Consider the following 17701-nt stretch of genomic DNA (forward strand, 5'->3'; position numbering starts at 1 on the left):
ATCTTTTGAGGATTGTTGGATCTATGTTTTAATAAGACAGGTTTTTATTTTCCTCCTTACAAGTTCTTTGTCAGATTTTGATATCAAGGTTATGCTGGCCTCACAAAACAAGCTGGGAAGCATTCTGTCTTTCTACTTTTTGAAGAGGTTTATATGATACCCGCATTATTGTACCCTTAAATGTTTAGAAGAATTCACTAGGGAAAACAGAGGGCCTGCACTTTTCTGTGTGGGAATGTTTTTTAATTATACAGTTAATTTCGCCTATATGTAGGCAACTCAGATTTTCCTGTTTCTCATCTGTTTTGGTAAATTGCAGTTTAGAATTTGTCCACTTCACTTAATTTTCAAAATTATTGGCCTAGAATGATTCCAGATATCCTCTTATTATCATTCTAATGTGTGTAAGGTGATGGTAAGATACTCTTTTGCATTCCTGATATTGGTTGTGTCACTTTTCTTTTCCTTGATCAGTCTAACTAGAGTTTCTTTCATTTAAATGTCCCTCAAAGCCTTAAGACAAATACCATATGATATTACCTATATGTGGAATCTAAAATGTGGCACAAATGAACCTATCTACAAAACAAACAGACTCGTAGACATAGAGGACAGACTTGTGGTTGCCAAGGGGGCCGGGGAAAGGGAGAGGGATGGACTGGGAGTTCGGGGCTGGTAGATGCAAACTCTTACATTTAGACTGGATAGATAACAAGGTCCTACTGTATAGCACAGGGAACTATACTCAATATCCTGTGATACACCATAATGGAAAAGAACACTAAAGAAAGAATGTGTATATGTGTACAACTGAGGCACTTTGCTGTACAGCAGAGATTGGCACAATGTTGTAAATCAACTGTACTTCAAGAAAGAAAGAAAGAAATGTCCTTCAAAGCATTATCTTTATTATCTACTTCCTGTTTCATCCTTGGTTTTAATTTACTGTATTTTTTCTGATGTCTTCATTCATCCTCGGCTCATTAATTTTCTCCTTTCTTCTTTCGATATCCATGTGCTCAGTAGCAGTGACTTCTCTTCCATTTGTGATATTGATAATTTGGGTCTTCTCTCTCTTTTTTTCTTGCACAGCATGACTAGAGATTTATCAATTTTAGGAAACTTTTCAAAGAACCAGCTTTTGGTTTTGTCTACTGCACTCCTGTTTGCATTTCCAATAATTTGTGGTATACATTTTTATTACTTCTCTTCCTCTGCTTATTTTAGACTTAACTTGCTCTACATTCTTTAGTTTTCTAAGATGGAAACTTATTTAGTTCAATCTTTATTTTTTCTAATATATGTATTTAATGCTAAAAATGCTGCTGTATCCCACAAATTTTGATAAATTGTACTTTCATTTTCATTTAGATACGTTTTTAAACATTTCACTTGGGGTTTCTGCTTTAACTCTTGGGTTATTTTCAAACATTTTGTGACTTTCTAGCTATCTTTCTGTTACTGATTAATAGTTTAATTCTAGTGTGATTTCAGAGCATACTTTGTATGATTTGTATTCTTTTACATTTGTGAGGGCATATTTTAGGGCCCATAATGCAGTCTATCTTGGTGAATGCTACATAAACTTGAGAAGACTGTTTCTGCTGTTGTTGGGTGGAATATTCTAAAATGTCAATTAGATCCATTTGATTGATAGTGATATAGGTCTTCTACATTCTTACTGTTTTTCTGACTCCTTGATGTATCAATTACTCCAACTATAATAATAGATTTATCTATTTCCCCTTACAGTTCTATCAGTATTTGCCTCTTGTTATTTGGACTCTGCTGTTAAGTCCATATGCACAGAGGATTCTTAAACCATCTTAGAAGACTGATCATTTTGTCAATATGCAATGTACCTACTTATCTATGATAATCTTCCTTTTTCTGGAGGCTGCTTTGTCTGAAATTAATATAGCTATTCTAGGTTTATTTAGATGTAGTGTTAGTGTAAAAAGTGAAATATAAAATGAAAACCAAACTTGAAAATTCCCTGAGCAGACCAAACCATTTAAGCCACATAAGCAAAACTAAATCTAGCCTATTTCATGCACAGGAACAAAACTTAACTTAGTTTACTTCTTGGAAATGCCTCTGATAATCATAAAAGAAACTTAAGTCGTTTTCCTAAACACGGTATTAAATAATCACTTTTGATCAATCCCCTGCTGGCTGGAAACCCCCAGTGTAATAACCAATCATTGTAAAGATTAAACCACTTCCTCATTTTCACTTTATAAGCCATTCTGTAATGTGCCTCTGAGCTTCATATTAGTTTTGGGGTTGAAAGCTCCCAGTTCTAAAACTGTTCTTTCTTTCTTTTTTTTTTAATATTTATTTATTCGGTTGTACCAGGTCTTAGTTGTGGCAGGCTGGCTCCTTAGTTGCAGCTCTCGGGCTCCTTAGTTGCAGCATGTGAACTCTTAGCTGTGGCGTGCATGTGGGATCTAGTTCCCTGACCAGGGATCGAACCCAGGACTGCTGCACTGGGACCGTGGAGTCTTATCCACTGCACCACCAGGGAAGTCCCTAAAACTGTTCTTAATATGCACAATAAACTCTTACTGATTACTATTTTATTGATCCGGTGGTTTTAATTTTGCTATTTCTGGATTTTTGACACTAACTTAGTATATCTTTCCCCATCTCTTTTAATCTATTTTTAGTCTTTTATTTAAAATGAATTTCTTGTAGATAACAAGGTCTGGTCATCCTTTATACTCCTTTATACTCTGAAGGTCTGTGTTTTAAGCACTAGTTTTTTAAGTAGTGTATTTAGATCCACTGTTAAAGTGCTTATTGATATATTTGGATTAATATCTATCACGTTTGTAGCTGTTTTCTGTTTGTTGTATTTGTCTTGTGTTTTTTTGTTCCTCTTGCTGTTGTTGCTGTTCCCCCTTTTTAATGCCTAATTTGAATGTAATTGAGCATTTTGTATGATTCTGTGTTATCTCTTACTATTGTTTCTTTAAACAGTCATGTTGTAATTAAGAATAAGAAATACAGGGCTTTCCTGGTGGCGCAGTGGTTGAGAGCCCGCCTGCCGATGCAGGGGACACGGGTTCGTGCCCCGGTCCGGGAAGATCCTACGTGCCGCGGAGCGGCTGGGCCCGTGAGCCATGGCCGCTGCGCCTGCGCGTCCGGAGCCTGTGCTCCGCAACGGGAGAGGCCACAACAGTGAGAGGCCCGCGTACCGCCAAAAAAACAAAAAAAAAGAAAAAGAAAATATTTTATCTTACCTTCTTTTATTCCTTCTCAACTACTCTTCCTCTCTTTACGTAGATCCAAGTTTCTGACCTCTATCATTTTCCTTTGTCTGAAGAACTTTTAAATATTTCTTGTAGAGCAGGTCTGCTAGCAGTGAATTCCATAAGTTTTTGTCTGAGAAAATCTTTATTTCTCATTTATTTTTGAAGGATAATTTCTCTGGCTATAGAATTCCAAGATTATTTTTACTTCTTTCAACACTTTAAATATTTCACTCCACTCTCTACTTGCTTATATGATTTCTGATGAGAAGTCCAATATAATTCTTATCCTTTTACCTCTAAAGGTAAGGTATTTGTTTTCCTCTGGCTTTCAAAATGTTCCCTTTATCTTTGCTTTTCTGCAGTTTGAATATGTATGACTAAGTATAGTTTTTATTTTGATTTCTAACCTTCTTCTTATTCTTCGAACTTCCTGGATCTTGTTTGGTGTCTGTCATTAATTTTAGAAATTCATTGGCCATTATGACTTCAAATATTTCTTCAGCTCCGTTCTCTCTTTACTCACCTTCTTGTGTTCCATTTTTGCACATGTTACAACTTTGGCAGTTATCCCATGGTTCTTGGATATTCTCTTCCACTTTTTTTCTTTTTGCATTACAATTTGAGAAATTTGTATGTTCTTCAAGCTCACTGGTTCTTTCTTTGGCTACATTGAATGTATCAATGTACCCATCAAAGACATTCCTCATTTCTGTTACAGTGTTTTTGATTTCTAAACACTTTGCAATCTTTGGTTCTTTCTTAGATTTTCATCTCTCTGCTTACCTTCCCCATGAGTTCTTTCATGTTGTCCAATTTTCCCATTAGAGTCCTTAGCATATTCATCATAGTTTTTAAAAATTTCTAGTCTGATAATTCAAACATCTGTGACATACACGAGCCTAGTTCTGATGATTGTTTTGTCTATGCAGACACGGTTTTTTTTCTTGCCTGTTGGCATGCCTTGCAACTTTTTGTTGAAATTTGGACATATTGTATCTAGTAGTGGGAACTGAGGTAAATAGGTATTTCATGTGAGAATGTATATTAATCTGGCTAGAAATTAGGCTGTATTTAATGTTTGCTACAGGTGGTATAGGTGCCAGAGGCTTCAAACTCATCTAGTATCCTTGTTTTTGCCTCTCCTTTGACTTTGGCATCCTCTTCAGATATGGTCTGGGTTTTGCATTTCTCTCAGTTGTTATCCAGTACCATGAGACCGGAGTCCTGTTGGTACGGTGGTATGACGTGGTGGAATGAGATCATTCTACAATATTGCAATTAACTGTTAGCGTTTTAGCCTTTGTCTTGAATCTGTGACCTTCACTAGTGTTTCTGGAGGCCCTTCATAGGGATAAGGCTCTGGCAAAGTGTTTGTTATGGAGATAGTCTGGGCATATTTCACAATGATTACCTTTCCCCCTCCTTGCCAGAGCCAAGAAGAAGTCTTTTTTTCTGACCGCCACAGAGCATAGAAAGTTTCCTGGAGGGAAAGCCCACAAAAATGTGGGGTTCCTCTCAGACCAGAGCCCTCAGGAGTTTCTCACTCTCATGCTAGCCCACACTCGGCCTCCATCAATGCATCAGAATTACCGTGAGAGTGTCTATCATTTTATGGCACCAGTGGACGGACAGATTTCTGCTGTCTCTGGGTGGCCTTCTCTCCAGATCTCATGGGGGTGGTTTGCCACATGTATTAGTCAGCTCAGGCTGGTATAACAAAATGCCATAGACTGGGTGGCTTAAACAACGGGCATTCATTTCTCACAGTTCTGGAGGTTAGGAAGTCCAAAATGAAGGTGCTGGCCGATTTGCTTCCTGGTGAGGGCCCCTTCATGGTTTGCAGACATCAGCCTTCTTGTGTCCTCACCTGGCGGAGTGAGAGAAAGCTCTGGTCTGTCTTCCTCATCTTGTAAAGATGCTAATCCCATTATGGGAGCCCCGCCTTCATGACTTCATCTAAACCTAATTACCTCCCAAAGCCCCACCTCCAAATACTATAACGATGGGAGTGGTTAGGGCTTCAACCTATACGTTTTTAGAGGAACACAACTTAGTCCATAGCACCATGTAACCTCAGTTTTCTGATGGGTCTCAGAAAATTCATTGATTTTAAGCTTGTCCCTCTTTCTTATTGTATAGAGTGATGACTTCCGAGTTCTTTAAATAACAGAACTGATGCCTTTCCTATTTACTAATATGTGTGCATGTTCAAGACTATAAATTTCCTTTAAGAACAATTTCTGCTAACGTTTTATTCTTTTCTATTGTGGGTAGGACATTATATATGAAAAAAATGAACGCTAAGTTGAGATCTAGAAGGATGTCTTGCTACGGAAGGTAATTACAGTTGCTTCTGCAGGCAGCAAGGAGTATGAGCTATCTCTGACCATCATCATACAATTTCACAGATGGAGAAGATGGAAAGCTGAATTTTCATCCCTGTGGGGAGTTGCCTCTCTCTGTCTTACCATTTATTCTTAGTTGTAGACTCTCAAAGTTTTGACACAAAACCTGTGGAAGCTTATGGTTTATTCATGTCCTTGAGGGCTCTAGCAGTAAAGTTTTGTCTCTAACCCTGTGAAGTTGTCAACAGATCTGCTCAGTTTCTCCTCTTCAGAAATCCTTAAGTCACCTAAAGAGGAAAACAGGGGCCCCAAAGGTAGGGTTGGTCTCTTTGGCTGTTCTTCTCCCAAATCTCGGACATTTAATATTTTATTGTCTTTCAGAGCTTCAGTCCCTATTTTAAATTTTCTACAGCTTTTAGCAGGAGCATTGTTCAGCATCTCCTAATCTACCATTACCATAATATTATCATTTTTTTTTTTTTTTTTTTTTTTTTGCGGTATGCGGGCCTCTCACTGTTGTGGCCTCTCCCGTTGCGGAGCACAGGCTCCGGACGCACAGGCTCAGCGGCCATGGCTCACGGGCTTAGCTGCTCCGCGGCATGTGGGATCTTCCCGGACCAGGGCACGAACCCGTGTCTCCTGCATCGGCAGGCGGATTCTCAACCACTGCGCCACCAGGGAAGCCCTATTATCATTTTTTAGTTAAAAGTTACTTTGCATCTCAGTCAAATTTTAATCTTCCTCAAAATTGTACATGTTATCACCGTAATATAAATTTAGGCTTAATGACCTGTCCATATATCAGGCATGTGAAAATTTATTACTATGTCTCAACAATAGTTACGGACTATAGTGAAGATTGTATCTTCCGTGTGCTTTTTCTCTCTTGCCCTTTGATATTTCTGTTTTGAGAATTCAAACCCTTCTATGCTAAAAGGGCCTAACCCGCGTATTTTACAACTTTGTGCCTCCACAGATTCTAAAATAATGACTGGTTTGTGGTCCGTCAGAGAACTATTGTTAATAATTTGGTACCCCTCCAAATAAATATTTTAAAGATATTGAATATCTTCTGAGAGGGATAGTAGAAACTGATTTAATATTAATAAAATTCTATACTCTTTTATAGTGAAAATTGAGTTATTATATATACAGAGCAAAACTTAACTTTCTGATTTGACTGCTGTACTCTCATTGCTGGTTTTCTATTACATTAAATGAATTCCATTCACACTCAAGATAGAATCAACTTTTGTTGGATGTAGTTACAATGTCTTGTTCAACATATGTTTAAACATTATTCTTATCTGGGTTTATGTTAGCATATTTCCCATTTTTTGGTAGTTCTTATTGTTCTTTTCTTTTATGCTTTTCTTGACCAGAAGATCTCATCGGAGGCACACTTAGTAAAGATTTATAACTAACATCATAAAATAAAGAGCTGATTTCCATTAGCATGTTGCTATGATATATTTAGTTTCTGCATATTAGCTGACAGTGTCAAAATGAATTGTACTTGGAAAAAGGTCATATGTAAGTCACATGAATAAGAGAGGTCAGAGGATTTTAATATTTGCCTGTTTGTTGTATTGAATTTCCACTAATATTGCTGTTTATTTTGGTGGGAGCTGGACGAATTTACATGTAATTACAGATCTGCTATATAACCACATGTAACTGGTCCCATGTTTCTAATTTATTACAGCAGTGTTTTGGAGCCCCTTATGAACTGCCATATGGCCATCTCCCTTTATACATCTTGGCTTTCATAGATGAGTTGCTCAATTACTATTAGCAAAAGAAGTTAATGCTATTACACTTCTTTGTAAACTTTAGAAGCACGTTGAAAATACTTAAAATCCTGTGAAAAACTTTAATTCATTAACCCCATAAATTATCTTGGTTAGAATACATTTCTAAACCATCTTCGAACATCTCATTGAGTTTGAAAATCATCAAGTCTCAAAGAAAAGAAAAATACAATTAAGGCTTTTTGATTTTTATCACATAAGACACATCACCTTAATTTTACTTGTAGATATTTCATATATTTGATGATCTAATGGCATATTCTTCTACATGATGCATCTATTAGGAGGTTACTGTTTATATGCAAGAGTCCTATTGATGTTTGAAAATTTGTCTTTTGTTTCCCTTCAGCTGTAGTGATTTTGCGAAAATGTAAAGTTAATAGAACAATCCTTTTGTCTATAAAAGTCAACTGGTAGAGTTGTGTCCCAGTTCAGTAATAATCTAAGTTGCATTACTTCCAGATGTGTCAAAGATTTTAAATATATATTATGAGAAAAAGGGAAAAACAGCCTCAGAAGAAATATCAGGTTTCCTCTAGGGTGAGTTGTTTGCCTTCACGTTCTGTTGGAGTGAGGCCTTTGATGGCTTAGCTAAATTATGGGCTTTTGATTCAGAAAAGTATAGAATTAAATCCTTACTCTGTCACTTTCTAGCTGTGTGGTTTTAGGCACATAAGCTCTATAATTTTTGTTATCCTCAGTTTTACGGTGGGCACAAAAATACTTCACAGGGTTGAGGGAAATATTAAAACTACAGAATATATATTTCTGCTGTGTCTGATGTTGAGACACAAGCTTTCACACTGAAGACATTCAGATTGATAGCACAGAAGACGTTTGTTACTTATTTCTCCCTTTGGAGGTTAGCTCTAGTCAACTGTTCTCCTAAAATCTTTTCCCTCTCTGAAACGTTTTGAGGTAAAATAGGGAGGGGAAAAACAGCACGATTTATCCACAAGCCTGAAGAACGTTCAAAGAGCAGGCCAAAGACCAAGAGCGCACATCAGCTTGACCTGCATTGCAATGCGGATTTCTAAGGCCCCTCTCACAGATTTAGTGCGTGACAGCACCTCAGGTAATTTGCACAAGCACTGAAGTTCAGAATATATAATATAAGGGAAGACATACACATTCTCATAATAAAATTATTTTTTCAAAAGAATGAGACATTTAAATTCATGCATTCCTTTATGAATTATGAGTATATGAAAAAATTTTCATAGCAAATTGAGAAAAGTCTTCTAGGCAAGGGAATTACATTAGGAACATTAGTATGCATTGGACTTTTCATTTATAAAGTGAATGGCGTCAATTCCCTGTCTCATTCACAGACATTCTAAAAAAATTCCCGTTAGATATTGAATTCCACAGCAGAGTCTCTATTATCTTATGTTTTAAAAGTTAGCAACAAGTGGAACAAAACAATGCAAGTATTATTGTTCAGTTAAATATATTTAACTAGTAGTAATGGTGCATGTTTTCCCAGTAGCATTAATCTTAGAATGTTGTTTAAGGTACCCAGAGCATTACTAAATGGGATTTCTGCCTATTCTGTCACTGTTTACACTTACATGTCTATGCATTACTTTATTTTGCTAATTATTATAAACTTAATACATGCTCATTAAAAAAATTCAGAAATGACTAAAATGTGCTAAGTAGAAATCCCATAACCCCCCACCTCACAATTTCCCTCATCCCTTGTCAGAAATAATCACTTAAAATTTTGAATGTGCTCAGCTGTTTTTATTACTTATACAGACTAAGTAATTTACATTTCGTCTTTATGTTCTCAAAATTCAAACAGCTCATAAATTGATCGGATAAACTGTGAAAGGCTTCCATTTACAGACGTCCTCTTCCCATTTACCTGTCTGTTGCCATTGTCACCTGCATCTTTTCTCCCAATCCCATAAAATGCTGAGATCACAGAGTGCCATCTGTCTCTATCTATGAACTTATATTGATTTTGAAAAACTGTGAGATCTTTTGGAGGGTTATCTAATTCATCCCCCAGCAGCTCACTGTAAGAAATCATAATCAGGTATTGTATTAACCTGCCAGTTGTACCCAGGAAAATAGAATCAGAAGTGTAAGAAGGTCTGATTAGGATTGAATGTCTTTAAACCAGGTCCTCAATCCTGGAGGCACATTACCCTGACTTGGAGAGCCTGTAAAGACAGACAGACACACACACAGACACACAGACACACAGACACACACACACACACACACACACACAGCAATGCCCGGGGTCTGAGCACTGGGAGCTTTAACGTGTAGTCCAAGTTTGGGAAACACTGTCTCAAATGAACCTGCCCTTCGTCAGCCATTCTAAAGAAAAAGTTGGTATAAATGGACATTTTCAGGCAAATGTTCATGGTTTCGACAGAAATGCAGACCATGGTGCCCCAAAGGTGAAGTGAGGATGGGGATTAGAGAGTACCATAAAGAATACAGTTAACCTTTGATAGCAAATCCTCAGTGTGAAATTTCATCTGGTGGAATAGCATGGAACGTTCTAGAAGTGTCTGGTTATCAGAGTCCATATATCTGTGGGATTAAACGATGTTCTCCTGTTTATGTTCTGGGAAATATTAGCCAGGAACGTGGGCCTAATATGTTTGAAACATGCTGGATAACTGTTCCTCCCTCAGGAGATACAGTGCTCGTTTGTACATTCTCATTTGACATCTTCATAGAGATACAATAATCAAGACACTCGCTGAACTTTGATTTGTTTTTAAGCCCAGTCTTTCCCAAACATACACATCCAACAGATACTTTGTTGAGAACCACTTTGAGCCAAGCCATATTCTAGGTACTATGGAAGGAAGGCAGTAAAGTTCCCTGCTTTACAGAGCTTGTCTTCTTAGGGGATAAGATAAGCAAATAATCAAAATAATGAGTAATATGAAGAAATATAAAATATATAATATGAAGAAAATAAAACAGAAAGGTAAGATGCTGGCGTGCCAGGTGCACTTCCTTTAGAAGCTGTGATCGAAAAGGGCGTGTCTTAGGTGGCGCTCTTTAGACCGAGGCCTGAGATGACAAGAGGAGCTGGTTATGCAACAGCTGGCGCAGGGGTCCTCAGGAGGACTGAGCATGGCTTCTACACGGAGGTTCCCTGTGCTTAAAGCATCATGGAGGAGATCGCCCAAGACTGTGTTATGTTTCATAAGAAATTTGGATTTTCTTCTAAGTGGTAAAGGGAGCAGTGGGGGTAATATAGTTTATCTTACCTTTAAAAATCTTACTGACTGCTCAGAGGGAAAGAGATTAGGCATGTGGATGGGGATGGGGATGGTGATAGGAAACAGAAGACTAAAAAGATGAGGCAGAGGCCACTGAAGTAGTTCTGGAGAGAGAATGCTTTGTTGAACCTGGCGGTCGTAGCTGAGATGAAGGGAGATGCCCAGATTTGGGATATAATTTGGAGGCACCATCATAGAACTGTCTGTTTTGTGTGAGCCTGAAAATTGGGTGTATGAGGTACTGGGGTGGGGGGTGTTGGGGGAGCAGGAAGTAGAGTTGACTGATAAGGGGAATCAAATCAAATTAATTTGACTGAAAAACCCAACCTTACTTTTTTTTTTTTTACTGTGTTAGAAAATATTTTAGTAAATGTTGGTAAAGAGATATTTGTGAAGTAAAAAGAAAAGTAGGCAAATGAATGAACTCCCTGGATATTGGTGTTCCTAAAATATTTGCTTTGTCCGGTATGATCTACGTGAGGGCGACCTCATTCGTTGATCCAGTCATGGTTAAGGGGACCTATCATGCAGCTGAAGAGGTCGTAGCATCATCCTTTATTTGGTTCCTACGTATCCTGATTGTTACAGTTAAACAAAAAAAGAAGGAGGAGGCGGAGGGGAAGACAAGAAGGAGAAAAGGAGGGAGGAGAGGAAGGAAGAGGTGGAAGGGGAGAAGCTGAAATAAAAATTAAATATCAATTATTGAGAACAAGTGCCTCATCCTAACTTTTTCACATATGAAGCTTTACCATATGTCACGTAGGAGAAAGTAAAAGCTGTTTAGGTGTGGGTTTTGCAGGTGAGCTCTGTGTTAGGTAGATGCATCCTGATATTGTGGAAGGAGCATAGCTCCTGGTCATACCATATTATAGTTTTGCAAACGGCAGAGATTTCTTTTTTCGCCATGCTGACGTTGAACTTCCTCATCCGCAATTGGATGGTACTAGTTCAGCATCATTCCGATGGTCTTTCTAGCTTCCAAATCTAGAATCTGTGAGTCTCATTTCAGGTCTTTCCAGACTATTATTGATTCCAACTTCCCTTAACAATTTTTTAAATACAGGTGCTTTCATTGTATTATTTTTTATTGAATAAAAGTGAGAGGCGACAACAATTTTTAAGGTGTGTATCCAGCCTTGTGGTGAATGAAGTTTAACAACCTCTTCTCAGAGGGCAGCTCTGACTTGAACGTCTGGCGATGACTTTCTTTTATGTTCGTGAGTCAGATAAAGTGACGCAATACAAACAACTCTTAACCTTACTCATTCATCAATGACGTAAGCAGCTTCTGTGCTGAATCAGACGCTAGCTTTTGAATACAGGAAGAAGATGCTCTCAGTGTTTCTCATGGTTCCCAATGTCAGTAACTTTTATGTTTCGTCTGCACCTTATAGAAACAATCTTTACTGGGGTTTTCATACTTGAAAGCTGGCTTGCTGCAGATGATGGAATTTAAACTGCTAGATAGAAGGAGGTTTAGACAATAGTAACTTATGTGGATGAAAATACGTTATGGCATGACTGTTAACAGTATGATCTTCTTAAAGAAGGTTGCCATTTTATAGTAAAAAAGCAAATCATACATTGCTTGTTGACACTGTAGGAGACAAAGTGAAATAGATCTGCTCCAGGTACATTGATTTCCTTCTTTTCTCTTTTCTTCTAGGGATTTTCAGGAAATGCAAATGCAGACAGTGTTGTGTACTACAGACTGCAGCCTTCTATCAAAGCCAGATTTCTGCGTTTCATCCCTTTAGAATGGAACCCCAGGGGCAGAATTGGAATGCGAATCGAGGTGTTTGGGTGTGCATATAGTAAGTGTTTGTTTATCCAACACGGCAGAATAGATATCAAAGGAGATGTGTTAAAAGCCAAACTGTATGCTGAAATTGATTTAAGAGCTATGTAAAGAGACATAAAGACGGGAGCAGTTTCCCTGGGAAGCTTTATTTGTGCCCATACATGCCAATATTGACTTACGTGTTCAGCCTTTATATTTTAAATCAGAAATGGAAGCATTTTACAGATAGACAAATCGTTACAGAGATGGATAGATAGAGATACATGTTTGTAGACATATGTGAATCCATTTATCCAAATCTGATATTTTTGACCGGATCTTAACTTTTAAATATTAGAATGTCCCCCCATAGACTATATGTGATGATGTTTCATTTGGGCACCCTAAATTTAATAAAAGACAGTGGCCCAGGGGCTTCCCTGGTGGCGCAGCGGTTGAGAGCCCGCCTGCCGATGCAGGGGACACGGGTTCGTGTCTTCCCGGTCCGGGAAGATCCCACGTGCCGCGGAGCGGCTGGGCCCGTGAGCCATGGCCGCTGAGCCTGCGCGTCCGGAGCCTGTGCTCCGCAACGGGAGAGGCCACAGCAGTGAGAGGCCCGCGTACCACAAAAAAAAAAAAAAAAAAAAAAAGACAGTGGCCCATTTAGTAAAACCAATCATCTGTTTTGAGACCAAAGCATGTTTTTCTCTACAGCCTAAAAACAATATGCCATGAAACTCACTTATAAATATGCTATGCCCTGTGCATAAATTCATAGAAAAGGTAAAGACCCCTGCCAAAATGTAAGATGTGTTTGAAATACTTTCACATAAAAGAAAGAAACCACAGATTTCACTTAGTCTCCTCTTAATGAAGTACTTTATTATGGCTTTTTGTGGGACAGAGACCTGAGAGTTCTTGACAGGCCCACCTCAAGCCGCACCATCCTGTCGTTAGTTAACATGATCTACAATCATCAGACGAGCAATCTGAGGTTTGGAGAGAGTCAGTAATTTGCCCAGCGTCTCACAACTTACTCCACAGAAGAATCTGGAAGAGAACCCATAACTGTTCAATTCACTGCATCCTTGTTCCTCTAGTAAACCTTTCTTTTTTTAGCCACTAAAGCTTTCTTCACATGTATTTCATCACTTTTTCAGGTTCACTGTATTTATGTAAAAGGAAGGCATGTCATAAAGAGGGCAGGCAGCTTGTTGAAGTTTTCTGCCCTGTGTCAGACAGAGGAACCACGTTGACAGAATTGTCATAATAGTATTAGTAGCAATAGCACTAACGTTAATAGGATTAATTTTTATAATTCTAGACGTAACAAATTTTTCTTGAGTGCTTATTATGTGTCCGATACCATATTAACCAGTTAGTTTATAATTCCAAACCAAGTCCAGATAAATATTATTAGCTGACTTGTTCCGTTCCCCTACTTTGCAATTGAGGAAGCTAGAGCTTAGAGATTCGATGTTGAGACTGTGTGACTTGTTCCAGCCACCCAGATAGGAAGTGACAGAGCTGGGTTTGCAGCCAAGCCTGCCAGACTCCAGAACCCCAGCTTATTCTCACGCCTCGTCCAGCTGTTAAAGCAGAGATGAGCCACGGGCAGCTTACTTCTCATCATCTGCCTGACTTCTTCTAGCTTTCTTGGCTTCTGCAGCTCAGCTCAGCTGCTCCTGGTATGTGTCAGCTCCTCCCTTTACTGTGATCCCCCTTGAATAAAATCATCCTTAAAAAATATGTCCCACCCCAAATTGCGATTCTGGAACACAGAATCTGGACAGTCAGTCTTATTTGTCTTTGGAACGTAGAGTTTTAATAAAGCCCGTGCCACACAATGGACAATCAGCAAAGCAAACTCCTAAATGATTCATATCTATAGTTACTGATTCAGAGCGTCTACCTTGCAAAATGTTTATTTATCACTGTATAATAACAGCAAACCGCTACTGAGCACTTATTCTGGGTCAGATAATAGTTTTTATAGACATATGAATTTAATCCTAAAAATCACGCATCTAATGGAGTCGTAGAAATGTTAAGCAGTTTCCCCAGCAGCACACACTTAATACACATTCGATCTCATATGTAAATTCAACGTTAGTTTCACAAGGCTACTGATGCTGGTCTCCCACAGTAACGTCCCTATGAAGTGCCTGCTGGGGTGCAGACTCCTTTGAGTTCTCTGCTGCCACGTGCTGGATGATAACTCAGATTCCCCCGCACCCGGCCCGCAACCCCATGGAACATTCTTTTTGCTGTGACTTCATCTGCTGTCTCTTGGAGTAAACACATCATGCGGGCACTTAGTCAACCCCCTTTTTTCATGGACCCACGGTTGAAGGGTCAATAGTGAGAGCCGACATTTTAAACTCAAACGTAAACACGCACGGTAAAATGATACAGCAGGATTCAACGTAAAATGGCTGTCGGAAAATTTTGGATAAAAGAGAAAAAAAAAATAAACTGAATGGAAAAATACTCTCACAGGTGACCGAAAATAACCTCAAAATGGGTTGGGTGTGAACGCCTTATGGGAATGTATTTGACCAAATTGACTTTAATTCCTCAATTACACCATAGTCAAGACTCTTATTCTCCACCTCTGCATACCATTAGCCTCGCAGAATATTAGTTTACTAAAGCATGATACTATTTAATCATCATGTACTGAACAGTTAATATGTGCCAGGTACTATTTTTTACCATTTTAACAACACAGTGAAGTAGGTACTTGGATGTTAGCATTTTGTGGCCTGCTGAATGACCCCTGTGGCTTGTTCTGGGTTGTCTGGCACAGAAATAGCTGAGACCACCAGTGTCCCCTGCCCTCAAAAGGAAGAACTGTAGGTCAGCAAAAGAAGCCCACTCAAGATTTTGTCTGCAACTCTCCTGAGTAGCCCAGATCCAAGATCAGACTGTGTTTTCTCCAGATACGCAAGGCCATTCTTCCGCAATCCTTAAAAAAAGGAAAAATGTGGGAGGGTGCGACACGAGCAGGTTTCTCGCAGGTCACGGTCCCAGTGCACCTGTACCTGCTGGCAATGAAGTGGGCCTCTTGTGAGCCTGAGGAAGGCCTGGAGGATTGCATCCAACCTGCCAGCGTGTGTGTTCCCATTGCCCGCACCAAGTTAATATGACTTTTGGGTGGGCTTTGCCTAAGTGACTCACTCAAGCATGTTGTATGTCAGGGTGCTTCACAAGTCTCCTGATACGGGCGAAAGTGGACTTAGAGAAATTAAGAACTGATATACAGCTGATTACACAGCCCGTGTTAAGACCTAGGATTTAAAATCAGATCCATCACCTTCCCAAACCAGTACTCTTGATGAATCATACATGTGTTCATCTTTTAAATGTCTATTGACACTTGCTGAAAGAGAAATCTACTAGCTGTTGGGTATAGGGAGGAATTTAAAGTAATATATTTTTTCTTAAAGATGAGAACGTGCAATGTCATAAGAATCATACAAACTCAATGCAAAATATGGTAGCATTAGTGTAGGGTGTTAGGAATAACGTGATTGATAAATTGAGGTTAGTATGAGAAAGTTTATGGCAATAGGTTTTGAAACTAAGGTGCAGGTATTTTCACATGAGAGGCTGGGAGAACGGTCCAAATAGGAGAAGGGGTGTCTTCTAGTCCAGAACGGAATGAGGATTGCTTGGAGGGATCGGTGTGTATTTGAGAACGGTCATTCAGACTGAAATGAGGGGTACAGATTGGAGGGCTAAATGAGGGGTACAGAGTAGAGGCAGCAGCTCCGTTGGGAGGCTTCTGAACTCCTTTGTGCAAGTGACAGCTGGGGTCTCAAACTAGAGGACCAGCAATGAGGAGAGAGAGTTCTCCTGACTTGAATCATCTTCACAGTGTGCTGAGGCTACTATTGAATCAAGAGAATTCAGTGATTGTATGTGAGGGGACACTGAGTTATCAGATTTGAACAGCTGTCTGGAAGGTGGTGTCATTTCCTGGGAGGGGGCACTGGCGAACAAATAAGGTCCGGAAGGGAGCAGGAGAGAGAATTAATTCCATCGCTGACTCATTGAGTTTAAGTGACTGTGAAATACGGACAAGTGGAACTCCACACCCTCTGGGGTGAAGTTACAGAACTGAAACCTATAAAATATCATTAGTTATTAAATCATAACCTTTCCACTTACTGTTGATAATAAAAGTATAAAGTTTAAAGCTATGTTTGTACAACTACTCATGTCTCTGAAAAACAGAAACGCATTTCTGTCATAGTTAAAACAGGTTCTTTATACTGTTTTTCAGGTAGTGTGCATTTTTATGCCAGACCCCCCCGGCCCCTTGTGCCTAATATGTGTGCTGGCTGAAGTTATAGATGCAAGATGTCCCTGTGAATACTGCTGGGAAAGTGGCTGTTGTGAGAACCACACATGGTTTTATTACCCTGAGTTAGAACAGTAACTTGTTATGAAGGAGCATCAAGTGAATGGAAAATCCATATCAAAGAGCATGTTCTACTTTTATGTGGGTAAACCTGACATTGTTTCCTGAGTAATGAGAGAAGCAGAAGCTAAATTTTATGGGTTCAGAGGGAAAGTGTAAATTTCAGATGACTTGGCCATAGCCACTGTGAACACGTTTACAGATCTAGACAAGAGGTGTAGGTAAGGAAATAACTTGCGAAAGAAAGAAAAAGAAAAGACAGTGTTTGATGATGAAGAACTACTACTCTGCTCAGTGTGTCCCAAAGGGTGAACAAAGGCAAGAAAGGAAAATACCTGGGTGCAAGAGAGTGAGTCTGAGGAATGCTTCAGAAGTAGCAGGTAAGCCACAGGAGATAATGTGTAATGGTGGGTGAATTGCTGAAGCAATTGCCCTGGGTATTAATTCTTAGTTTCTTTTCTCTAGCTGTCGTGTAAACACTCTCACTTTGCGATCCACGATCTCTCCTTCCTCATCCTCAGCAGAATAAAAGCGTCCAACTGCCCGGCCATAGCGAAATAATTACAGTTTCTTTGAAGTGCTGTGATTTCATGATTTTTCTAGTCTTAGGATCTTTTCATGAAGCAAAGGGCGATCACCACACATCTGGCCTTCGTTCCCCTACCTAGATACTTCTTTTACTCATTGTCTTTTCCCTGCATAGAAATCACTGTTTCTGACACCCTCTCTAGTACTTCCTGTTTAGGTCAGAGGATGTGTTCTGCTCCGGATCACGTCATGCACACGTTATCCTGTATTGCGATCGGGTGGTCCTTTTTTGGTATT

General features: G+C 39.1%; 1 protein-coding gene across 1 annotated transcript in view; it reads left to right on the top strand.

The window, feature by feature from the left end:
* The window catches only part of CNTNAP4 (contactin associated protein family member 4), a 264709-nt gene that overhangs the window by 138659 nt on the left and 108349 nt on the right, over positions 1-17701 (top strand). The window contains exon 4 of the mRNA XM_067018557.1: positions 12337-12484. Coding sequence (XP_066874658.1) covers positions 12337-12484 — 148 coding nt within the window. The remainder of the gene's footprint in view (positions 1-12336; positions 12485-17701) is intronic.

This window comes from Kogia breviceps, chromosome 18, assembly GCF_026419965.1.
Source record: "Kogia breviceps isolate mKogBre1 chromosome 18, mKogBre1 haplotype 1, whole genome shotgun sequence".
Classification (NCBI taxonomy): domain Eukaryota; kingdom Metazoa; phylum Chordata; class Mammalia; order Artiodactyla; family Physeteridae; genus Kogia; species Kogia breviceps.